At 42.1% G+C, this 25,695-nt stretch overlaps 1 protein-coding gene and 1 long non-coding RNA gene across 5 annotated transcripts in view; one reads left to right on the forward strand and one right to left on the reverse strand.

The window, feature by feature from the left end:
* Positions 1 to 13,156: 13,156 nt before the first annotated feature.
* Positions 13,157 to 23,406, reverse strand: LOC131840306 (uncharacterized). The gene is made up of 3 exons (XR_009357314.1): positions 23,282 to 23,406; positions 16,635 to 16,776; positions 13,157 to 14,178 (listed from the first exon to the last, which is right to left on the reverse strand). It is a non-coding gene; the product is annotated as an uncharacterized LOC131840306 (long non-coding RNA).
* ALMS1 (ALMS1 centrosome and basal body associated protein) overlaps positions 23,136 to 25,695 on the forward strand; it is a 211,932-nt gene continuing 209,372 nt past the window's right edge. For 2 of the 4 annotated variants that reach the window (XM_059188063.1, XM_059188065.1), the window contains exon 1: positions 23,137 to 23,568. In XM_059188063.1, coding sequence (XP_059044046.1) covers positions 23,263 to 23,568 — 306 coding nt within the window. In that variant the 5' untranslated portion in view covers positions 23,137 to 23,262. Of the gene's footprint in view, positions 23,569 to 25,695 lie in introns of all 4 variants that reach the window. The other 2 variants (XM_059188066.1, XM_059188064.1) reach the window with 2 other exon arrangements.

Raw genomic sequence — 25,695 nt, forward strand, 5'->3', positions numbered from 1 at the left:
GTCCTCCCTAAATTTCTTTGTTGGAATCCTAACCCCCAATGTGATGGTGGAGCCTCTGGAGGTGACTAGGTCATGAGGAGGGAGCTGTCACGAATGGGATTCGAATACTTATCAAAGAAGCCCCAGAGAGCTCTCTCCTGCTCTTCTGCCAAATGAGGACAGAGCAAGAAGATATGCGGTGTGTTAACCAGGGAGCGGACCCTCAGCAGACAGCAAATCTGCAGTTACCTTAATCTTGAACTACCCACTTTCCAGTACTGGGAGAAATACATGTTGCATTGTGTCTAGTCATGTACAATGCACAAATATATTGTGGTCTAGTCATGTACACAGCTATACTAAAGAATGGACCCAGTGTCAATGACAATGTATCTTCAGACAATGCATAGGCTATCTAGTCTATGATATGATGTTACCGCAGTCTGAGCTAAGACAATGTGTTACAAATATCTTGGTCAATATGTGCTCTATACTGCTTTATTTTTTTTTTTTAATGTGTCTTTTAGTGAGCAACAATCCCCAATTTTAATGGAATCTGATATATTAATATTTTCCTTCTTAGCTGAAGTGCTTTTAGTGTCCTGTTAAAGAATTTGTCCAAGGTCATGAGGACCCTTTGCTTTCTTCTCAGTCTTTATTGTTTCAACTTTCACGTGTACCTCTGCAAGCCACCTGGAAATGATGGTTGGGTGTGGTGTGAGGTGGGGTCAAGTTTCTTTTCCTGGGCAGGTGTATTCCACTGACTCAATACCGTTTAGAGAAAAGACTGACTCTCTCTTTTCTACTGCTCTGTGATGCTACCTTCATTATTAATTCAGTGTTTTAAATATATGTGTGGACCATTTTCTTTTTTTTTTTTTTTTTTTTTTTTAGATTTTATTTATTTATCAGAGAGAGAGAGGGGAGAGAGCGAGCACAGGCAGACAGAATGGCAGGCAGAGGCAGAGGGAGAAGCAGGCTCCCCGCCGAGCAAGGAGCCCGATGTGGGACTCGATCCCAGGACGCTGGGATCATGACCTGAGCCGAAGGCAGCTGCTTAACCAACTGAGCCACCCAGGCGTCCCGAAATATATGTGTGGACCATTTTCTCATGGATTTACTTATCTATCGTTTCACCCAGATCACACTGTCTCAATCACCATAGCTTTGTAATAATAAATGTTTGTATCTAACTGTGTAGGTCCTCCCACTTTGTCGTTCTTCTTCAGCTGGTATTGATGAGACTATGGAGTGAAAGAAATTCTTATATACTGTTAGTAAGAATGTAAATTGGTACATGCACTTTGAAAAACAGCTTGGCAGTCCATACTGAAGATTTATATGTGCTATGACCCAGCAATTCCACTCCTACATGTATATCCAAGAGAAATGTGTGTGTATGTTCCTGGAGAAGCATGTCTGAAACTATTCTTAGCAACATTGTTTATGGAAACAAAATTTGCAAATAACTCTAGTAACAGTAGAATGGACAAATGCATTGTGGTCTAGTCATATACACAGCTATGCTAAAGAATGGACTCAGTGTCAATGGCTGTATCTTCGGACAATGACAGCTCCAGCTCTTGCTGGGCTCCCGTAAACATTTATTCTTCCTGTTCTTCAGGTGCGGTGTGGTGGGGTAACAGCTTTTCACTATTGTGTGTCTGTGACAGTAATCCTGCCCACGCCTCTTTGTTTCGCTCCTTCGTTAAATCTCATCAATAAACCATATACAGTGAATTCTTTTTCATGCCAGGACTCTAAACAACACACACACATATACACACACGTTTTTCATATGGATGCATGGGTGAGAGCATATCATATACATAACTGTTAGAAGGTTTATACAATTAAATTGTTCAAATATAATTTCTGTTTCTGTTTTCTTTGGATTATCAGGCTCTAGAACTCAAAGGGACTTAAGAAATTAGCCTGTCCAATCCCGATTTTTGGTAAGTAAATTGTTTTCACCAAACAACATACATACCAGCTCCTATGGTCGAGAGCGTTTAGACTACTTGCTCTGTTCACCCCACCATACTGGGGACTGGAACCCAGGCCCTGGTCCTGAGCACAGTGAAATGCCATACCTCTTATACATTGGTTTTCAAACTTGGCTGCATTTAAGAATCACAGGGGTGGGTTACCTGGGTTGCTCAGTCAGTTAAATGGCTGCCTTCAGCTCAGGTCATGACCCCAGAGTCCTGGGACTGAGTTCCGCATCAGGATCCCTGCTCAGCGGGGAGCCTGCTTCTCCCTCTCCTTCTGCCTGCCACTTTGCCTACTTGTGCACTATCTCTCTGTCAAATAAATAAATAAAATCTTTAAAAAAAAAAAACAAAAAACATTCACCAGGAGCTTTAAAGAATACTAATGCCTGGGGCGCCTGGGTGGCTCAGTGGGTTAAGGCACTGCCTTCAGCTCAGGTCATGATCTCAGGGTCCTGGGATCGAGTCCCGCATCGGGCTCTCTGCTCAGCAGGGAGCCTGCTTCCCTCTCTCTCTCTCTCTGCCTGCCTCTCCATCTACTTGTGATTTCTCTCTGTCAAATAAATAAATAAAATCTTTAAAAATAAAATTAAAAAAAAAAAAACTGATGCCTGGGTCTCACCTCCAGAGAATGTGATTTAATTGGTCTGAGGTGAGACTGGGGTATAAGAAATTTTTTAAATATATATTTTTATTGTAAAATAAAACATCTTTGCAGGATACCACACTAATAAAGCACATAACTTACTGAATTATTTGAAGGTGAACATCATCCAGATTAAAAAAAAAAAAATGAGTTTTGCCAGTTACTCTAGAAGCCCCTTCCATGTACCCCATCCCAATCACATATACCCTCCTCTCCCAAGAAAGTGCTTGTTAGATCTAACTTTTTTTTCAAAGATTTTATTTATTTATTTGAGGTAGAGCAAGAGCAAGCGAGAGATCATGAGTGTTGGGGGAAGGGCAAAGAGAGAGGGAGAAGCAGGCTCCCCACCGAGCAGGTAGCCTGACATGGGGCTTCATCCCAGGACCCTGGGATCGTGACCGGAGCCAAAGGCAGACACTTAACCGACTGAGCCACCCAGGAGGCACCCCATAGACTTGACTTTTATAGTGAGCACTTTCTTATGTTTTTTGTTTTTATTTCATTTTTTTTTTAAAGACTTCATTTATTTATTTGCCAGACAGAGATCACAAGTAGGCAGAAAGGCAGGCAGAGAAGGGTGGGGGGAAGCAGGCTCAGGCTGAGCAGATCACAAGCAGGCAGAGAGGCAGGCAAAGAGATAGGAGGAAGCAGGCTCCCTGCTGAACAGAGAGCCCGATGCAAAGCTCTATCCCAGGACCTGGGATCATGACCCAATCCGATGGCAGAGGCTTTAACCCACTGAGCCACCCAGGCACCCCTACATTTTTTGTTTTTATACTTTTATTACCCCAGTGTGCATTCCTAGACACTATAGTTCACTCTTGCCCATTTAAACATGTATCATGTACGTATCTTTTAATCCGTAGGCTCTTCCTGCATCCTTTCTTTTGTTTACAGGCCTTTCGGCTGGATTTTGTTACTTAAATATTCTTAGTGAAGTTCAGTGTGTTCCTCTGTTTTCTGTAGTTCTCGCAAATAGGCAACTGATCCAGATGATGGATCAAACAACAGGTACAATCACTTTGGCAAAATGCTGAATATTATATGAAGATGATAGGAAGCACATATTGTCTGGTTGTCATTTTTTGTGATCTTAACAGATGCATAATGACATATCTATTATTCACTCTGGAGTTACCAAATGTTAATAATCTACCATGATATTGTATCATTTCTCTTTCATTTTTTGTAGGAATACTTCTATAAAAACACATTTTCCTCATCTGCTGTCTTGTTATACAGCAGTGAAGTTCATATAAAAGGCAGGATGAATGTTATAGTTATTCCTTTTAATTGTTACTTGCAAGATAATAAATTAGTGCCCTGTTGTCCTCTAAACGGGACCAATTCTTGCTTTTAAAAGTATCATTATGAACTCCTAGATTTAGACATATTTGGTGAGTTTGAAATAGTTGCAATTACTGTCATTATTGAAGTTCATACAGTCCTGCGGCTGATGGGACTCGAGTTAGCTTCCAAGTCCTTTTGACCTCATCCTTGTCTTCAACAGCTTCCTTGCAAGCTTCCTTACTTCCTTGCAATCCTTCCTTTAGATGCTCTGGATTCATCTTGTGCATTTCTTGCCCCAGACTTGGGATCAGCCATTTTGTCAAAAATATCATTTTCTTTTCGTGAGAAAGGGTATTTCAAGACCACAGTCTGGGTACTAGGGGATACTCATTGCTACATAGTGTGTCATTGTCTTTAGGTTTCTTTCAGTGGCTAGAGCTAAATAATTCATGAGTTCATATTAATATTTATAACTCTAGTCCAGGACTACAGAACATTTACTTAACCTCTTCTCTATTATGATTGCCTTCTTCATTTTATGTTGAGGATCTGGTTTTCAAGGACACAGGGGATGAAAAATATTCATTTGTTTGGGACCCCTGGATGGCTCAGTCAGTTGAGCATCTGCCTTCAGCTGAAGTCATGATCCTAGGGTCCTGGAATCAAGTCCTGCATTGGATTCCTTGCTCAGCAGAAACCTGCTTCTCCCTCTCCCTCTGCCTGCTGCTCCCCCTGCTTGTGCTCTCTCTCTGACATATAAATGAATAAAATCTTTTTAAAAAGGGAAATTTGTTTTATCTTCTATTACATTTGTTTTATCCTCTATTACACTTCAAAGAGAGTGAGACTAACAATTCTAATACAACCACCAATATGATTGCTGAAAATGTGTAAAACTTTGCCCATGCTTTCTCTGTTCTCTCTCACCATCTAAAAAAAAAAAAACAGTTGTGCTGCCAGGACTACTGGATACTCACATGCAAAAGAATGAGGTTGGCGGGCGCCTGGGTGGCTCAGTGGGTTAAGCCCCTGCCTTAGGCTCGGGTCATGGTCCCGGGGTCCTGGGATCGAGTCCCGCATCAGGCTCTCAGGGAGCCTGTTTCCTCCTCTCTCTCTCTGCCTGCCTCTCTGCCTACTTGTGGTCTCCCTCTGTGAAATAAATAAATAAAATCTTTAAAAAAAAAAAAAAAGAATGAGGTTGGACCCTTACTTTATATCATAGATAAAAATTAACTCCACATGAATCAAAGACCAAAGTATAAAAGTGAAAATAGTAAAACTCAGAGCTCCTGGGTGGCTCATTGGATTAAGCCTCTGCCTTCGGCTCAGGTCCTGATCTCAGGGTCCTGGGATCGAGCCCCAAGTCAGGCTCTCTGCTCAGTGGGGAGCCTGCTCCCCCACCCCCGCCTGCTGCTCTGCCTACTTGTGATCTCTTGTCTGTCAAATAAATAAATTAAATCTTTAAAAAATAAAATAGTGAAACTCTTAGAAGAAAATATAGGTTCAAATCATTGTGACCTTGGATTGGGCAATAGTTTCTTAGATACAACATCAAGAGTACGAGCAACAACAACAACAACAAAATATTAATAGGGACATCCTAAAAATGGAAAACTTTTATGTTTCAAAGAATACTGTCAAAAAAGTGAAAAGATTATTCACAGAATGGGAGAAAATATATGCAAATCATGTACCTGATAGGGGCTTTTATCTAAAATATATAAAGAATAATTTTAACTCAATGACAGGAAGACAGATTTTAAAATACACACAAGATAGGAATAGATATTTCTCCAAAGAACAGCTATAAATGGAGAATAAACACCTGAAAAGTGTTCAACATCATTAGCCATCAGAGAAACACAAGTGAAAATCACACCTACTAGGATGGCTATTGTCAAAGAGGGTGTGGACAAATTGGAACCCTCGTACATTGCTTGGGGGTATTGTGTAATTCCATTTATATGAAATACAGAAGAGGCAAGCCTATAGAGTCAGAAAGCTGATCAGTGGATACCTGGGGCATCCAAGGTTAGGGGATGGGGAGGTTAGAAATGACAGCTTAAGATTATGGGATTTCAGGGGCATCTGGGTGGCTCAGTGGGTTAAAGCCTCTGCCTTCAGCTCAGGTCATGATCCTAGAGTCCTGGGATTGAGCCCCGCATCGGGCTTTCTGCTCTGCAGGGAGCCTGCTTCCCCCTCTCTCTCTGCCTGCCTCTCTGCAAGCTTGTGATCTCTGTCTGTCAAATAAATAAATAAAATCTTAAAAAAAAAAAAGAGTATGGGATTTCATTTAAGTAATGAAAATGTTCTAAAATTGATCGTGATGATAGATGTATGTTTCTGTAACTACACTAAAAGCCACTGAATTGTACTTTAAATGGGTGAACTATATGGCCTTTGAAATATATCTCAACAAAGCTGTTTTGAAAAAGTAAAAATAAAGAAGATAGCTGTACCACATTTATATTGTCAGAGTACATATCTGAGATACATAATATTCCATGTCCTAGCTCTCGTTTATTTGTACTCTGATAGGTAATTATATATTGAATGCTCACCACTTATTCTTATATCAATGTCTCTCCAGTTACTTTGGTGGCCTGAAGCTGATTTCTCTCTGATACATTTTTCAGGAAGGGCTCATGAGACTAATATTACCCAGTTTTTATATGTTGTTAATAGTTTGTTGGTGTCCTTTATGTTTGAAAGTTATTTTTGCTGGATATAAAATCCTTGTTTCATACTTGTTTTTCCTTGCTCATACTATTATTTTTCTCTTTTTGTCCTGGCATAAAGTGTTGTTGTCAAAAATTCTGATGACATAGGAAACAAACTGAGGGTTGCTGGGGGGGGTGGGGGAATGGGGTAACTTAGTGATGGGCACTAAGGAGGGCACATGATGTAATGAACACTGGGTATTACATAAGACTGATGAATCATTGAACTCTGCCTCTGAGACTAATAATGTATTATATGTTAATTAATTGAATTTAAATTAAAAAATAAAATTAAAAAAATTTTGATGATGATCTAATTTTCTTTTCCTTAAAAGTCACATGTTGTTTTTTTCTAGATGTCAAAGACTTTTAATTTTTTAAAAAAGATTTTATTTATTTATTTGATAGAGATCACAAGTAGGCAGAGAGGCAGGCAGAGAGAGAGGGGGAAGCAGGCTCCCCGCCGAGCAGAGAGCCCGATGTGGGGCTCCATCCCCGCACCCTGAGACCATGACCTGAGCCGAAGGCAGAGGCTTTAACCCACTGAACCAGCCAGGCGCCCCTAATTTTTTTTTTTTTAAGATTTTATTTATTTATTTGACAGAGATCACAAGCAGGCAGAGAGGCAGGCAGAGAGAGAGAGGAGGAAGCAGGCTCCCTGCCGAGCAGAGAGCCCCATGCGGGACTCGATCCCAGGACCCTGAGATCATGACCTGAGCTGAAGGCAGCGGCTTAACCCACTGAGCCACCCAGGCGCCCCTAATTTTTTCTTTTAAGACCAATAATTTTACTAGAATATGTTGGGGTCTTGGTTGTTCTAGGTCAATAATCTCAGCTATATGATATGCTCTTTCAATATGCAGTTTTAAGTCTTTTTTATTTTTAGGAAAATTTTGTTTGTTGCTGTTTGTTTTGTTTCATTTTTAATCCATAGGATGTAGCTATTTTTTCTATGTCCTTGCTTTGGTTTTCTCCCTTAAGCATTCCTATTACCTGTGTGTTTGAGCTCCTCTAAGTTCCTTCTTTCCTTTTTATTTCTCTTCCTTTCTTGTTGGTCTTCAATTTTTTTCTTCTTCACTTTCTATTTTTCTTGAGTTGCATTGACTTGCTTGTTTATTCTTTTTTTTTTTAAAATTCTCAGCATAATAGTATTCATTGTTTTTGTACCACACCCAGTGCTCCATGCAATCCGTGCCCTCTCTAACATCCACCACCTGGTTCCCCCAACCTCCCACCCCGCAACCACTTCCAACCCCTCAGATTGTTTTTCAGAGTCCGTAGTCTCTCATGGTTCACCTCACCTTCCAATTTCCCGCCACTCCCTTCTCCTAACTCCTCATGTCCTCCATGCTATTTGTTATGCTCCACAAATAAGTGAAACCATATGATAATTGACTCTCTCTGCTTGACTTATTTCACTCAGCATAATCTCTTCCAGTCCCGTCCATGTTGCTACAAAAGTTGGGTATTCATCCTTTCTGATGGAGGCATAATACTCCACAGTGTATATGGACCACATCTTCCTTATCCATTCGTCCGTTGTTTATTCTTTGTAATTTTGCCTTCATTTCTGAAATGATTCTTCCTTTTGATTCTTGTTCTTTATTGAATTCCATCACCTCATTTCTGAATTTTTCTTTTTTTTTTTAATTTTAAAGAATTTTATTTATTTATTTGAGAAAGAGAGATCACAAGTAGGTAGAGCATCAGGCAGACAGAGAGAGAGGGAAGCAGGCTCCTTGCTGAGCAGAGAGCCCCATGCAGGGCTCCATTCCAGGACTCTGGGCTCATGACCTAAGCCGAAGACAAAGGCTTAACCCTCTGAGCCACCCAGATGCCCCCATTTCTGAATTTTTCTAATTCTGACTAAGATTGGGCTTTTTAGTGTATGCTCCATGGTTATTGTGGAGCCCAACAAGGGGCTTGAACTCACCACCCTGAGATGGAGACCTGAGCTGAGATCAGGAGTTGGATGCTTAACCAACTGAACTACCCAGGCGCCCCTGTGTGTGTGTTTTTTTTTTCTATTATTTTCTTCATGATATTCATTTTGAAATAGTAATTTACGATTTTTACATGTTTTGTGGGCAGGTCTTTTTGGCATGCTTTGTCATCTGGGATGTTATTCTGCTCTGTATTCTCTTTTTTCTTGTAGTAATTTTGTGTGGGATTTGACCTTGATACTATTCTCTTTCTTATTTTTGCGTGAAATTAGTTTTCAGGGACTTAAAAAAAAAAGGAGCTCAGAAAAGCTTTTCTAATTTCGTAGAGCTCCCTCTTCTGTTGTTTTCGTATAGTGTTCAAAAACATGGTGGCTTGCTTTCTGGGATTTTTCTGGCACAGTTCCCCTCCCCCATTCAGGTCTGGTCTGTTTATTTTTATGCCATATTTGGGACATACTTATACTAAAAAATTATTCATTGTTTATCTGAAATTCAAATTTCATTGGGAATTCTGCAATTTCATTTGCTGAATCTGGCAAATCCAAAGCTTAGCTATGAATATTGTCCACGTGCTTTGGCTTTGCTATCTAGATGTTCTGCTGTTTTTTAAGTGAAAACTTGTTGAGATTGAGTATCTTTGCTGGTGCTGCTGAGGCCCCCTTCCCAGAATCCATCCCACAATTTTCAAATGTAGATTTTTTTTTTTCTTTTCTTTTTCCCTTGGTATAGTTCTCCCTTCCCTCACACACGTATCACTCTATATCTCCCCAGATAACCTATGTTCTAAACCTGATGCCTATTTCTTCTATGGTTTTTATTATAGTCATATAATCATACATACATATGCATTATATAAACAGTTTCTTTTAGTTTTCTAAGCAAAAACAAGATCACATAATATACATTTGTCTTTATCTTATTTATCTCAGTCAAAATCATCCTGAGGAAATCCTTCCTGGTCACCTTGAAGAACGCTGTTTCTTTATAATAATAGCACTCAGAGGGCACCTGGGTGGCTCAGTGGGTTGAGCCGCTGCCTTCGGCTCGGGTCATGGTCTCAGGGTCCTGGGATCGAGTCCCACATCGGACTCTCTGCTCAGCGGGGAGCCTGCTTCCCCCTCTCTCTCTGCCTGCCTCTCTGCCTACTTGTCATCTCTATCTGCCAAATAAATAAAAATCTTAAAAAAAAATAATAGCGCTCAGAGATCTACATGACTTTAATGAATTCAACCATGTTCTTTGTGTTGGGCCTTTTCTTTGTTTATGGATTTTTGTTGCTTACAAAAGTATCTGTAATAAGCCTTCTTACATAGATCTTCACATGTGAGTGCTTTTGTTTCTGTGAGATAGACTTCCAGGAGTATATTTGCTGGGCAAAAAGTGTTCCTGATTGTTGGAGGAATGAAGACTGAGTCATCCAATATCCATTTCTCACTTCTAGTCTACTTTCCCATAAGAGAGAGGATGGAAAATTAAAACAACAAAATCCCAGGCTTTGAACAATTCACCCAAGTAAATACGCCTGTGCAGTATTAGATGCTAGAAGTGAGTGATATAGGAAGTATCAGGCAGTGGGAATATTTGATCTTTGGGGGGAAGCTATATTGGTGATCCTTCCTGTTCTCTTGTCCCCAGCCTCGTACATGTCGATAAAAGGTAGTGGTAACTGCAGGCTTTCCCTTGGGACCTTCCATGGTGAGGCTGACTGTTTCTCCTGGCTGTGTTATCATGCCAATTTCTTGTCTATTCTTATAGATAATATTCTATAATAAATCACTCAACTGAAACATGCTGAAGTAAAATCTGTAGGCTAAAACAAACAACTCTGACCAGTGCTGGTTGTGATTGCAGGCAGTAGTACCTTAATAAGATGGAGAGGTGGGATTGTTCGTCTGACCTGGTTGTAGTTGGAAGCTGTGACGATCTGTTTAACATCAGAAGATGGGTTGCTGGCATGGCACATGGTGCCCAGGGGTGAGCAATTACTTTAACTGTCATCTGTGGTTACATGGAGTACAGTCCATATTGAAGACAATGCCTTAGTGATCAAACTGGTTACTGTGATAGGCCGTGTGAAGGGCATACAGAATATAAAGGCTGTGGCTGAGTCTGGCTATTTTTAGCTGTGCTTAAAGAAAGAAAATGGAAGTCTCAGGGTTTTAAATTCTTGCCTTAAGGTGTGGTTAGAGAACCACGGAGTTCCTGTGACTGCCCTAAAAGAATCTCTTCATGTGGTCTCACATGGCTGAGGTTCATTGGACTGCTGGATTAACATAGGTTGAACCCACAGCCTTGTCTAATCTTTTAGGTAAAAGTTAGGGCATGGAATGGGAAAGAATGGTAACGTGAAATTTGGAATGGGGAAATTCGGGATCTGGCTGATACCAAGCACCTCAAACCTCATTGAGCCCATTTTGATAGCAATAGCATACTGTCTCCTTGGCTTTGGCTGTTGCTTGAAGCCCTTCTTATGACTTCACATGAGATAGTTGCCTTGCAAGTGGATGCCAATTCTCCTCATACCTCTTTCCCCTCTCATTACATCCAGACATATGAGTCATGTTATGTCCCAAGGGATCAATTAAAGTCAGACATTACTTAGCAAAAGAACTGCAACATTTTGCTAATTTATTTCAATAGGACATGGATAAAATATGTGGGCATGGAGTTCAAGCGATTAAGGACACAATTTTACCATGGCCTAAATTTGCTTAGTTTTAGAGGATCTATCTCCTTGGTCAGCTGTTGGAAGCCTGTTGTGGAGTCTGACATATGAAGTTGAGATACCAGAAACTCTTTGATATGATATAGAAAAATCCAGAGACTTTAGTAGTTTGGAAGGTTTTTTTTTTTTTTTTAAGATTTTATTTATTTGACAGACAGAGATCACAAGTAGGCAGAGAGAGAGGAGGAAGCAGGCTCCCTGCTGAGCAGAGAACCCGATGCGGGGCTCGATCCCAGGACCTTGGGATCATGACCTGAGCCGAAGGCAGAGGCTTTAACCCACTGAGCCACCCAGGCGCCCCTAGTTTGGAAGTTTTGAGTAGATTTATTAAATGTGGATTTATCATTCACTCACCCCTTTCCTGAGCCAAGAAGGCTCAGAAAACATTTCCCTCATTATGGCATAGAAAAATATACTAATGAGAAGAGCCCTATATTTTCACAAGGTACAGATAGTTGTCCCCTGTAGAGTGAGATGAGGGGGGATATTCTGTTACTGAAATGTACTTCCTGATTTCAGTGGAGATAATCATATCCCAGAATGGTGGAGGCTATAGAGCGGCACTTACCCAACAGAGGTGAGCATGGCTACCGTAAAAGGTAGCGGAGCTAGAATGGTAATCAGAATAGTTTGACCTATAGGAAATTTTGATGGTGGCTAACATGGGATACTCAGAGCCAAAATAGGCAGTCCATTAAGGTTCTATTTAAATCGTATAACTGGGAAAAAAAAAAACTTTAGGTGTACAGAAAGAATCCTAACTTAAGCCGTCACAATAAAGAGTCATGGCCTCTTACGTTTTTCCCATTTCTGAGTCAGTTCAGTGTCCCAGGGCCCCTTGATGGAAGGAGAGATCAGGAACACTTGAGGAAGGACCATGTGATAAATCTTATTCCTAGACTTCCCTGGAAAGACTTGTCCTTATTTACCATGGTAACTTACCCTGAGGAAAGAAAAAAATATATCCAGACCTCCCAGGAATTATTAGTTACTGGCTCTGAGCCAGAATGAATCCCTAAGGAATCGGAATTCCACTGTGGTCTATCAGTCAGGATGGGGCCTAGAAGAGCTAGGAGATGAAGATTTGGCTATTATTCTCCTCATAGAGGTCCAGTGGATCTTCAAACCCATCCTGTCTTTACTTTCTTAGTTCCTGAGTTTATAATTGGAGTGGAAATATTTAGCTTCTGGTAGAAGATTACACATATACATTGCTCTCTGACCTATGAAACCCTGTCTATTATGGTAGAAAGGACCAAATGGAAGTTCCTGGAGATCACCTTTTTGGGTAATGTTTTTGGATAATGATAAGCTTAATCAAGTGGTAACTTCAATTGTAGCTGCTGATTCAAATGGGATCTCTTTCCTGGAGGAAAAATCATCTCAGCCCCTGATACCGTAGACTGCTATTTATCTTTTTTCTATCACCCAATAAGCAGAGACTTGAAGAGGAAATTGCTTTCACCTGCAAGGTCAATTGTATATTCTCTTGGCTCTGCACTACTTAAGTTTAGCATTGGATCATAATTTGGTCTTTATGTTTATTCACCATCCTGTTGGATATTACTTTGCTCTGATAAATTGATGACATCCCTTCTAATACAACTAGTGAGCAAGATGTAGCAATTATCCTTAGTTCTCTGATAAAATATGTACATACTAGAAAATGGCTGGGGAATCTCACAAAAATTCCAAGGTATCACTTCAGGGAAGTGTCTGGGGATCCAATGGCCTGGGGCATGTGGAGTTGTTACCTTCAAAATTAAAAAATAAGTAGCCAGAAAAACAAACAACAACAATGACAAAAATAATCCATCTTTCATCTGTACCTTTAAGAGAAAGATATGATATATAGCAGATCATTCTGGATTTTTTAAAAAGATTTTATTTATGTATTTGACAGACAGAGATCACAAGTAGGCAGAGAGGCAGGCAGAGAGAGAGAGGGGGAAGCAGGCTCCCCGCTGAGCAGAGAGCCTGATGCAGAGCTCGATCCCAGAACCCTGGGACCATGACCTGAGCCAAAGGCAGAGGCTCAACCCACTGAGCACCCCAGGCGCCCCTCATTCTGGATTTTTGAGACAACGTCACATTTACTGAGTAACCTGTACTCCAACCCCTTGACAAAGTAACCTGGAAGGGTTACATGATTTGAGTCAAGTCCAGAATAAGAAAAAACTTCAGCTTGTTGGAACTGCTCTGGCATCTAGCTCTGATGACCCAAAGTATCCAGTGGTGCTTGAAGTATCTGTGGCCAATTGAGATATTATATAGAGTTTGTGAAAGAACCAGTTAGAGGAGTAACAGTGAAGCAACCATCAAGGTGATCCATGAGTTGAGACAGAAATTTTGTACTCACAGGAATAGAAATGTTTTGCATATTCCCAGTTATCCTCGCTGGTTTATCATATATAAATTTCTTTTATACGAATACACACAGAGACAAACATATGCATCTATAAAACAAAATTTGTGTCTACATATGCCATATACTAACTTTTGTAATTTATTCTTCTGAATATAAAAGCACCATGAAAATGAAGTTATTAATGGATTGATCTAACCATCAGTGGAAATGACTCATCCTAAGGGAGAGTTTGCCACCAGAAGTCAACTGCAAGTTATAGTCAACTTCCAGACGCCAGCTGGAAAAGGAAATTAAATGTTCTCTGGTAGGCAGACATCTTTATCAGTTCCAGCAAAACCAAATTTATACTGAAGTTCTATTCAGAATCTTTTGACCAGCCAGTTCAATGCAATCTCCATTGACTTCGTTCCACAATGTTTACCAAGAACCACTATATATGTCAGATGCTGTTTTTGGCACTAGGCACAGAGTGGTGTGCAAAACAGATGAAATCTATTCTCTTGTGCAGCTTGTATCCTAGCAGGGGGAGATAATAAGCAAACAAATAAATGTTGAGTGGCAAGAAGTTGCAAGAAGTGAAAGAAAGCTTTGGTGAGTATATCGGGTTATCAGAGAAGGGGTCTCTGAAAAAGCAAGCAGATTTGGTGGAAGTGTGTTCCAGGCCCTGGGAACAGCAGATGCTCGGGCTCTTAGGTGGGAGTGGGCTTGCATATTAAGGAACAGTGAGGAGGCCAGCATGGCTCAAATGGGTGAGCAAGAAAGATGGGCAGGAGTTTAGATCTGGAGGGATCTGGGTAGGGGCCAGATCAGGTAGGCGCTTGTAGACCATGGTTAATTAGGATTTTGGATTTTATTCTGCACGAGATTGAAAGTTCTTGCAGAACTTTGAATAAAGACATGAAATACTCTAATTTTTTAACTGGATCAATCACTCTTTTTCCCCTGTAGAGAATGGTCTGTCATGGAAACTAGTTCCATATCTTGAAGTTTCATCTCCAGCCACATACAAGAATGCAAGCTCTTCTAATCTTCCCTGGCTGCAGGGCTTTCATCTGTGTATTTCTGCAAGTCTCCTATGGCTAGGAGCTCCTGGGTGGCTCAGTTGGTTAAGTGTCTGCTTTTGGCTCAGGTCATGATCCCAGAGAGCCCTGAATTGGACCTTGCTCAGTGGGGAGCCTGTTTCTCCCTCTCCCTCTGCTTCTCTACCTGCTTGTGCTCTCTCACGCTCTCTCTGTCAAATAAATATATTTTGAAAGATTTAAAAAAAACTCTTCTTTGGCTTTTCCTGAAATGTTGACCTCGTTCCTCCAAACCTGTGCTGAAATTGTAGACAAACTTCCTTGCCTCACAGCCTCTTACCTCAACCAATCCTTAACTGACACCTAGCTTGCTCCCGAGGTTACAGCTGTCCTTGCAGCTCCTGCAAGGGAAGTTGACAGTTTCCCACGTTCCACTTACAACAAGGTTAGGCCTTGTGCTGTGCCTGCTCCTGCTGCCCCCCTGGGAGCTTCCACACTGTATGGTTCAACAGGAAGGTCATGGACCATGTCGTCAGACAAATCGGGCTTAGAGCTATATTGCGCCTCGTCTCACTGGATGGGTTATATTGAGACAATGATTTAACTTATCTGAACCTTGATATCCTCATCTGTAAAATGCTTTGTTGAATTGCTGTGAAGATTGGAAGAGGCAATTATTAAAAAATATCCATCCTAGGGGCACCTGGGTGGCTCAGTCGTTAAGCATCTGCCTTCCCGCTCAGAGCATGATCCCAGGGTTCTGGGATCAAGCCCAACATGGGCTCTCTGCTCAGCAGGAAGCCTGCTTCTCCCTCCCTCACTCCTTCTGCTTGTGTTCCCTCTATTGCTGTGTCTTTCTCTATCAAATAAATAAATAAATAAAATCTTAAATACCCATCATAGTGTTTGATGCTCAACAAGCCTTGGTCTTCCCTTCCAGAAATTTATCTATTTATATGACAAAGAAAGAGAGAGCACATGCACAAATAGGGCAGTGGCAGGCAGAGGGAAAAGACACAGGGCTAGATCCCAGGATCCTGGGATCATAATCTGGGCTGAAGGCAGATGCTTAACTGACTGAGCCACTCAGGTACTGCTGCTCTCCTTTTAAAAAAATATTTTATTTATTTATCTGAAAGAGAGAGAGAGAAAGGGAGTGAGTGGGAGGGAGAGGGAGAGAGAATCTCAAGTCAACTCCCACTATACCAGGACCTATACCAGGACCCAGAGATTGTGACTTGAACTGAGATCAAAACTCAGCTGCTCTACAGGACTGAGCCACCCAGGAGCCCCCCACCTGTCCCTTTGATGTCCATATGGCCCTCCTGGTGGCTTATCTGGATAATGTGCAGAAAGAATGTGGCATGGACCTTCTTTATCATTCAGCTGTTTCTATCCCAGGGGATTTTAAATAAATACATGGGGAGACTTGTTTCAGGAACTTTCTGCTGTAGCCATAGCTCGGACATTTTAAACTCCTGTAGCTACATCTTGGACCTTTACAATTGCAATATTTTGGTCTCTAGTCAAGACCTTCAATTTCTCCATTTATCGTTTTATTCATCTAACCGTCTTGTGCATATAATCTTTCGGTGCTTTTTCTCTGAGGCTGACAGCTACATCCTGGGGCTGTCTACCTTCTTCCCTATCTGGCCTACACTTCCTTCTGTGGATCAGTGACAGGTTTTGTTTTCAAGTGACAACAGACACTGATGCTGGCTAACTTCAGCAGAAAAGGAACCTACTAGAAGGATATTGTGAGACTCATAGAACCAGTGGGAAAGCTGGAAACCAGGCTTCAAAAAGGGGTGGTATTTATTTCCTGTCTTCTGTCAACTTCTATAGGAGATATGGGATGTCGAATTTAGCCATGTGGTGTGCTTTGGGCAGTGATGTGTGGGAGAAAGTGAGAGTGTGACTGTTGCCTTAAGCGGCATTTGTGTTTCCACTCACCTTTGAGAGCTTCCTACCTCCCTCATGGAAGAAGCATTCTTGGAGTAATGGGCTGGTCCCAAATAATGAAAGACTTGTGGACTTAAGTCACCCCAGCCAACTCATGCACTGCAGCTTGAAACCGAGATCTCCAGATGACCAGCTGGTAAACGAGCGAGAAACAGCACTTTTTATTGTGGGTTGCCGAGATTTTGTGATTGTTTGGTGTTACCTGCATTAATATGAGTAGATGACCAGTAAAGGCAAGAACCAAGAACACCGGAGAACAGAACCAACGACTGAAGTCGTGCTACGTGTTCTATTGTCTGTTGCTACTGCTGAACTCTCTTTTTTAAAAAAAATTTTATTTCTTGGGGTGCTTGGGTGGTTCAGTGGATCAAAGCCTCTGTCTTTGGCTCCGGTCATGATCCCAGGGTTCTGGGATAGAGCCCTGCTTCGGGCTCTCTGCTCAGTGGGGAGTCTGCTTCCCCCCCTTCTGCCTGCCTCTCTGCCTACTTGTGATCTCTGTCAAATAAATTAATAAAATCTCTAAAAAAATTTAAAAAGTTTTATTTCTTTATTTGAGTGAGAGAGAGCATGAGTGGAGAGAAGGGCAGAGAGAGAGGGAGAGAGAGAATCTCAAGCTGACTTGTGCTGAGCGAGGAGCCTGACATGGGGTTTGATCTCATTACCCTGAGGTCATAACTGAGCCAAAATCAAGAGTTAGATGCTTAACCGACTGAGCCACCTAGGTCCCCCAATGCAACCCATTTCTTTACCTTGCAGGTCAGGGAGACAAGAACCTCTTGAGATTTCTTGCATTTTGTGGTTTAATGTGCCTCTGAGCCATCTGGGGGTCTTGTTAAAGTACAGGTTTGGTAGGTCTGAATGGGGCCTGAGAGTTCACACCTCTAAGAAGTTCTCAGGTGATGCTTCTAGTCCCCAGACTATGCTTTTGAGAAGTACAGTACTGAATTCTGTTTCACTCCCTTAAGATTCAAAGTCATATATGGGAGCATACACAGGTGTCAAACTAGGCCACGTGTCCATGTCTTGGCTGCTAGGTGGCAGGCAGAGGGAAGATTTTCTGTAGTTGATTTGGAAGCATTGTATTGTCCTTGATATTTCACAGAGAAAAGAAAGGAGTGGTTCTCAACAATTACGGGGCATCTGCATTACTTGAGGGTCGGCGGGTGGGGGAGGTGGGTATAAGAGCTCGTTTAAAGATCAGATTTTTGGGCACCAACCCAAACTTCCTAAACCTTATTCTCTGGGTGATAGCAGCTGGGATTCTTCATAAACATATACCTCAGGTGATTCTAATGAAGATGGTCTGCAGACCACATTTTGATTACCATGATTAAAAGCCAAGAAACATGAATTCGGTCACCATCTTGCTCCGCTTGCCTGAGTAAAAGATTTTTATTAATATCTGTCTTTTCTCTCCTCTATGAGAAAGCCATATTTTTGGAGGGTACTCCTTCCACTTGAATCCCCTGTCATCCTCTCTGCTTTTATCAATTATCTTTTTGTTTTCTAGCTTCAATGTCTTTCTTTCCTTTGGGTCAATCTTCTCGGCGTAGTAATAAACTCAATTGTCTTCCATATTGAAAACCAAAACAAAACTCTTGTCATGGTTCCTTTCCTGTTCTAGCCACTAACTTATCCTTTTTTTTTTTCTTTTCATGACCAAAATCCTCTCTACACTCAATGTCTCACTTTCCTCACCCCCAATCATTTCCCAACTGTTGTACCTGGAGTCTGTTCCCACCATTCCAGCAAAATAATTTCTTGTGCAAGTTACCAATAATTCCTTAATGCCAATTTCATTAGATGCTTTTCAGTTATTTTGTCTTTCTGTTGCATTTGATGCTTTTGGCCTCTTCCATCTTAAAACTATAGCTGACCCTTGAACAGTGTAGGGATCAGGGAACTACCTACCACACAGTTGAAAATTTATATGACTTGACTCCACAAAAACTTAACTACTAATGGCCTACTGTTGATCAGAAGAAGTCTTACTGATAACCTAGTCAATTAACACATATTTTGGGGACACCTGGGTTTCTCAGTTGGCTGAGTATCCTGGGATCGAGTACCATATCAGGCTCCTTGGTCAGCTGGGAGCCTGCTTCTCCCTTGCCTGCTTTGCCTGCCACTCCCCCTGCTTGTGCTCTCTCTCTGACAAATAAATTAATAAAATCTTAAAAAATGAATACATATTTTGTATGTTTTGTATATCATGTATTGTGTTCTTACACTGAAGTAAGGTGAAGCATAGAAAGTATTAAGGGATGCCTGGGTAACTCAGTTGTTTATGGGTCTGCCTTCAGCTCAGGTCATGATCTCAGCCTCCTGGGATGGCCTGTATCAGGCTCCCTGGTCAGCAGGAATCTGCTTCTCTCTCTGCCTGCTGTTCCCCCTCCTTGTGCTCACTCTCTATCTGTCTCTCTCAATCTAACAAATAAACAAAATCTTTAAAAAAGAAAGTGTTATCAAGAAAATTTAAAGAAAAGAAAATACTTTTATAGTACTGTACTGTAATTACCCCCCCAAAATCTGTGTATAAATGGATCTGTGCCATTCAGACCTGGTTGTTTCAGAGTCAACTGTATTTGATTTTCCCTACTCTGTATTACCACTTTGTGTTCTCTTCCTATCTCTCTAGTAGTTTCTTCTCAGTCTGTGCTCTCCTCTTCCTCTTTTGGAATGTGCCTATTATTCAGGGTTCCATCCTTGGCCCATTTATCTTTTATACTGAGTTGTGACTTTCTCTAACACCTATGTGCTTGTTGTCACCAACCTACACCTCCCTCTTCCCTAAGTCCCAGCCCTGTGTCTACAACTGTTACCTGAACATCCTTAACTGGATATTTTTAGGCAACTGAAACTCAATATGTTAAGAATTGAACTGATGACCTTTCCCTAAAGACCTGCATGTTTCTACTTCTGTATTTCCTTGATCAGCTCAGCTGCCCAAATGAAAATGAGGGATTTATCGTCCTCTTTCCTTCTATCTCTCCTACCTACACCCAGTCACCAGGTCCTATCGATGTGATCTCCAGGTACCTTTTGCATCTGTCCTCTCCTATCTCCACACCACAATCTGCATCCCATCATTCATCATCTGAAATATTGTTGTTAGTTCTTTTTTTTTATTGTTTTTTTTAAATATTTTATTCATTTATTTGACAGAGAGAGATCACAAGTAGGCAGAGAAGCAGGCAGAGAGAGAGGAGGAAGCAGGCTCCCCGCTGAGCAGAGAGCCCAATGCGGGGCTGGATCCCAGGACCCTGGGATCATGACCTGAGCTGAAGGCAGAGGCTTTAACCCACTGCGCCACCCAGGTGCCCTGTGTTAGTTCCTTATTGATTTCCTTTTCTCTGTCAGGTCCTCCAGGTCCTCTCTTGTGTTTTGGTTCCTAAGGAGAATGGGTGAAAAGATGTAGAACTGTATCAGTTGTAACTCAAGGATACAGCCATTTGTGTAAAGGACGGTGTAGTTGAAGGAGAACTCCAATTTATTCTCTGGAGGGCTCAGAGTCAGGAGACATCAGGTTTGTCTTTCAGACTGTCAACTTTGAATGTGGAAGTTGCTGAAAAGATTTACACATTTCAGCTATTAAATTAAGAGCAGTAGCTAAGATTTGAGAAAAACACACTAGAGATCATTGTTTTCCTTTCCTCTCCTTTTCTTTCCCTTTTTTTTCTTTTGAATTTTATTTATGCTATTACTTGGGGGGGTGGGTGGAGAAGCATGCTCTCTGCTCAGTCAAGCCATGGGCTTGATTCAGGATCCTGGGATTGTGAGCTGAGCTGAAGGCAGACACTTAACTGACCCACCCACATGCCCCTTTCTTTCTTTTTTAAAATTGTTTTTTCTTAACTACCATATGATCTCCCTGATATGAGGAAGTGGAGATGCAGCATGGGAGGTTTGGGAGGTAGGAAAAGAATAAATGAAACAAGATGGGATCGGGAGGGAGACAAACCATAAGAGACTCGTAATCTCACAAAACAAACTGAGGGTTGGCGGGGTAGGGAGAGGGTGGTGGGGTTATAGACATTGGGGAGGGTATGTGTTATGGTGCGTGCTGTGAAGTCTGTAAACCTGATGATTCACAGACCTGTACCCCTGGGGCTAATAATACATTATATGTTTATAAAAAAATAAAAAATTATAAAAAAAAGAAAAAAATTGTTTTTTCTTACGTGGCAGAAGAGCATACGGAGTCAAAGGTAATAGTAGGAAGATAAGGGAGATCATATAGAGAAATCATTTTGTAGTTAATAAAGGTTGTCCAAAAACATAATAGGCAAGATTTAGTGGTAGGGTAAAGGATGCTGAAGAACCAGAAAATTAATCTTGTTCTGTTGTAATGGGCATAAGCTACCCATTTCTGTAGTCTGCAGCTTCAGGATAATTCCTAAGAATCTTTGGTTTGAGATCTTCCAATGAATTAGACATTCAGTGTCCCAGAAAAAAATGATGCATTCATTTTTTTTTTTAAAGATTTTATTTATTTATCAGAGAGACAGGGGGGGAGAGAGAGAGCACAGGCAGACAGAATGGCAGGCAGAGGCAGAGGGAGAAGCAGGCTCCCTGCTGAGCAAGGAGCCCGATGTGGGACTCGATCCCAGGACGCTGGGATCATGACCTGAGCCGAAGGAAGCTGCTTAACCAACTGAGCCACCCAGGCGTCCCGATGCATTCATTTTTAGTTGAGTAACATGAATCCAGAGATCAATGCCTTTGGAGTTTCACTGTTGGTTTGTTGTTAACAGTGCCTGATTAGGATTTTCCATTGAGGATCAAGGGAAATTTTTTTCTGATGCTTTCTCAGAAGATCAAATCTCTAGATTTCAGGTCATGCAGAAGCTGCTTAGATGGGTGCTTTGTAAATATTTTGTTGCTTTACTGTTGATAAAACAAGAGTTACAGTGTGGGTCTCTGCAGTAATTAGTCATATCAGTTTGTATTAGGGTAGGATCTAGTACTGCAAATACACAAGGGAGCCTGTTATTAACTCAGAAAGAGATAACTTATGGGTCTTTTGATAGATTGATGTCATCATTATCAAGACAAATGGAACTACTTCGGGCCTTGGGAATTTGAGAGTTTCTGAGAATTTTGCTAATGAGTTATAGAATTCCATTAGTTCCCTTTAATTTTCCTGAAATTTGTGAATGATAAGGATAGTGGAGTTTCTAAGTAAATGGTAAAGGTTTACAGAATTATTTAATAACAGTGTCACTGTGTGTACCTGTTACTGGAGAGGTGCATTGGGATTTCTCAAGTCAGGAACACAAAATCAAGGAATTTTTTTCCATCATTACATCCATAGCTCTCCAGCAAGGAAAAGCCTCAACTGTCATAAGAAGAGTTATATTTGAATGTACTCATAGTCAATTTAGAGGTTTTCTTAGGAGCCCTGAGGCTTTGGGCTTCAGTCTGTATTCTATGTTTATAGTTTTGCCAGAATTGCGTCATTGGCAGATAGGACATGCATCCTTGGCAATAACCTTAAAAATTACCCCAGCGGTGCTGGTTCGATATCATTGCCAATTTATCTTTGCTATTATGGATAGATACCATGAAGAATTTCACTGACCTCTAATTATGGCTATCTCCTTAGGTAATAGCAAAACATCTCAAGATTCTTTAATTTGCTATTTATTTTACAGGAGTTCCTGAAATAGTCAGGAAATCTGTTTCTAAAGATTTTCAAAGCCACTGACTAACCTAAAATGTATATGTACCATCAGTACAAATACTTGTCCTTTTTCTTTTATTAGCTGATAGCTCTGGGCCAGGGCAATTAACTGGATCTACAAAAGACTTGGGATGGCAGTAATTCAGAGATTTTGGGCGAGTTATTTTTCTGAGCATTATATTTCTTCAAATACGAAATGGTAATAATACTCATCTCAGAACTGTGAGCATTTAATGAGTTTATCAATGAATAATACCTACCACTAAGTCCTTCAGGTTGGTTATCTGCTTTAATTATCACAACCATCCTTTGTGATGGCTTCATCATTTTATAGAGGCTCGGTCACGCAGCTTTAAGGGCAATGTCAGGCTTGAAACTTCTATTTTTTTCTGATACCACGCGTCCGGTTCTTAATGCCTCTACTGTCCCAGACATTTTTCACTGCTAGGTTCAAGAGCCGATCATAAGGCCTGTCGCCCAGCAGGCACTCAATCTTTAAAAATTTAGTTTGCAAGTTTGATCATCATGGGTTTGTACTGGGGTCTGATCTGCTCTCGGTGCATGGGCAAAATTCAGTCTTGCCTTGGCGCAGTCGAGAACTAAATTCTCCCCTCCCTCGAGACGAGCCCAGTCGGGGTTTATTGTGAGCTTTCAGTAGTGTGAGCAAGATCCCAGCGGGTGACGAGGACGACGCCCCTCCCCCGCCGGCCCCCACCACACCTCTGCCCCCTGCCCCGCCCTTTCCCGCGGGGCGTCCTTAGCAACGCGCGCTTTCTCTCCATGCCCCGCCCAGTCCGCGCGGCGCGGGGCGGGGCGCGAGGCCTCGGTGGTCTTTGCGCCTGCGCGCGGCCGCAACCGCCAGTCAGCTCTCCTCCCCTCCCCTCCCTCCCCTTTCCCCTCTCCCCCCCCCTCTGCCTCCTAGAGCGAGACACCAATATGGAGCCTGAAGACCTACCGTGGCCCGGCGAGCTCGAGGAGGAGGAGGAGGAGACGGAGGAGGCGGAGGAGCGGGCAAACCTGGACTCGGACGAGGTGGTGATGGTGGAGGAGGTGGAGGAAGAAGAGAGGAGGTACCTGGACTTGGACTTTAGTAACTACGAGAGCCAGCCTCCGGAGAGTACGGACGACGAGGAAGACGAGGAGGCCAAGGCCTGGCTGCAGGCGCATCCCGTAGGGCCTTTGCCTCCGTCGTCGGTCCCGAGGCACCGCTACTCGGAGGACCAGCGGACCGGCCCGGAGAAGGTAAGCCGGGTCGGGGAGAGATGGGGGCTGCCGTCGGGCAGGGTGACGCGGCGTCTCTGCGCGCTCAGCCCGCTCTCTGATCCGCTGCCTCCTGCCGGCTGCCGGTCACCGTGCCGGGCAAATAACAGGCGGGCTTGTAAAGTCTTGTAGGGGCCGTATCGCGTCCTGGGTCTCCACTCCTGCGCAGGCTCTGGCTGACTACGCCAAGTCTCCCATTGTTTATGGCAAAGACCTCTCTTGCTTCACCCTCTCTGTGGGTCCCGGGCCTTTTGAATTACACCAGCTGTTCCGAGCGTCCCTATTCCCAGGGGGTGTGGTTAAGCAACGCTTTGGGGAGGAGGTGGGGCTCCTCGTGCCCTGCTGGAGGGGAAGCGTTTGTACGGGGGGAGAGAGTAGTTCTCCAGGGGCTGTCTTGTTGGGAAGACCGGAGATTAGCGTGCCTGAAGGGCAGGCAGGACTCTCCTGGAGGGAGTAGTGTGGATTCTGGACACTACATGAGGCTCCTCACCTGTTTGACTTCTCCGGAACCTTGTTTGTAGCAATGAAGGGGAGTGCCCCGTAGGTAGGAGGTTTATGCTGCAACTCCAGTCTGGAAAACTAGAAAGCACCACGTAGTACACAATGGAGAAAGAGCTGGTTTTATGGTGGGCTCCTGAAGACGATTTTGAAAATAACTACATTTAATTCATTAGCTTTTCAGGGAGAAAAAAAAAAGTTTGCTATTCAGTTTGAATATCAAATCATCAGACACTTATTAAGTTTCTGTTGTGTGCAGGGCACGTTGTGGCGACCAAAACAAGCCTAGTGTTTATTGTCTAGGACTGCTCCATAGACAAGATGTAAACTGTGCAGAGTGAACAAAATACAACAAAGTACAAGTGAAAAGACAGTGAAGAGACTTTTAATAGACCTGTGCTGTTCAACACAGTCATCACTATCCACACGTGGCTCTTGACATCGTATTTCGTTAAGATTAAATAAAGTTTAAAAATTCAGTGCCTTTGTTGTACTAACCACGTTTTAAGTGTCCAGTAGCCACACTTGACCAGTGGCATTATTGGACAGTGCAAATATAGAATAGTTCCATCATCACAGAAAGTTCTTTTGGACCTTAATGCTATAGACGGTTGATCATTAAGGAGTAATAGTTATTGTTTTTCTTGGTAAGTATTCCAGTGGGTGCTTAATTCATTGAGCATTCACCATGGGCATTCACACTGTCCGGCTGGATGCAAAGGAATCTTGGTGAACCGAAACATTTTTTTAAAAATCTCTGCCCTTCTAGTGTTCAGGTAAGAAAAAGCAGACAAAATTTAGTTGGCCACATAAATAAGTAAAACTGGTATGTGCTAATATACTTTGAAAGTATACCATAAGGGGATTTGACCTTGTTAATGAAGCTGGGGAAAGCTTCCCTGAGGAAGTTCTGATAAAGCTAAGATCTGAAGACAAAAATTAACTAGACACAGAGAAGAGAAAATCCTCCCAGTTGAGGGAAAGTCACATGGAAAGGTGCTGTTGGAGAGAACATGGCATTTCCAGGGAACCAAAGGCTAATACGGATAAAGGCTTTATCTCTGGAACTTTGGAATTGTTTAAATGGAATTGTTAAATTTGGAAAATGTTTAAAACATTTTCAGTGGTAAGATTCGTGTTTCAGAGGGGCGCCTGGTGGCTCATTAGTTAAGTGCCTGCCTCAGGTCATTATCCCAGGGTCATGGGATCAAGCCCCACATTAGGCTCCCTGCTCAGTGGAAAGCCTGCTTCTCCCTCTCCCACTCCCCCTGCTTGTATTCCCTCTCTCACTGTTTCTCTCTGTCAAATAAATAAATAAAATCTTAAAAAAAAAAAGATTGGAGTTTCAGAAAGATCACTTTGTAGCAGAGTAGAGGACAGCTTTGACAGCAGGATGGAGTCAGAAGTGGCAGTAAGTCAAGGATGCTAATTATTAAGCCATTGCAGCATTCCCAGGCAAAAGATGATAATATTTTGGAACAGTAAAGTGTTAGTGGATATAGAAAAAAGTAGACTGATTGAAGAAATATTTAGGAGGTAGGGGTTCCTGGATGGCTCAGTCACTTAAGCGTCTGCCTTTGGCCCAGGTCATGATCTCCAGGTCCTGGGATT

The sequence above is a fragment of the Mustela lutreola genome, chromosome 9 (assembly GCF_030435805.1).
Source record: "Mustela lutreola isolate mMusLut2 chromosome 9, mMusLut2.pri, whole genome shotgun sequence".
In the NCBI taxonomy this organism is placed as follows: Eukaryota; Metazoa; Chordata; class Mammalia; order Carnivora; family Mustelidae; genus Mustela; species Mustela lutreola.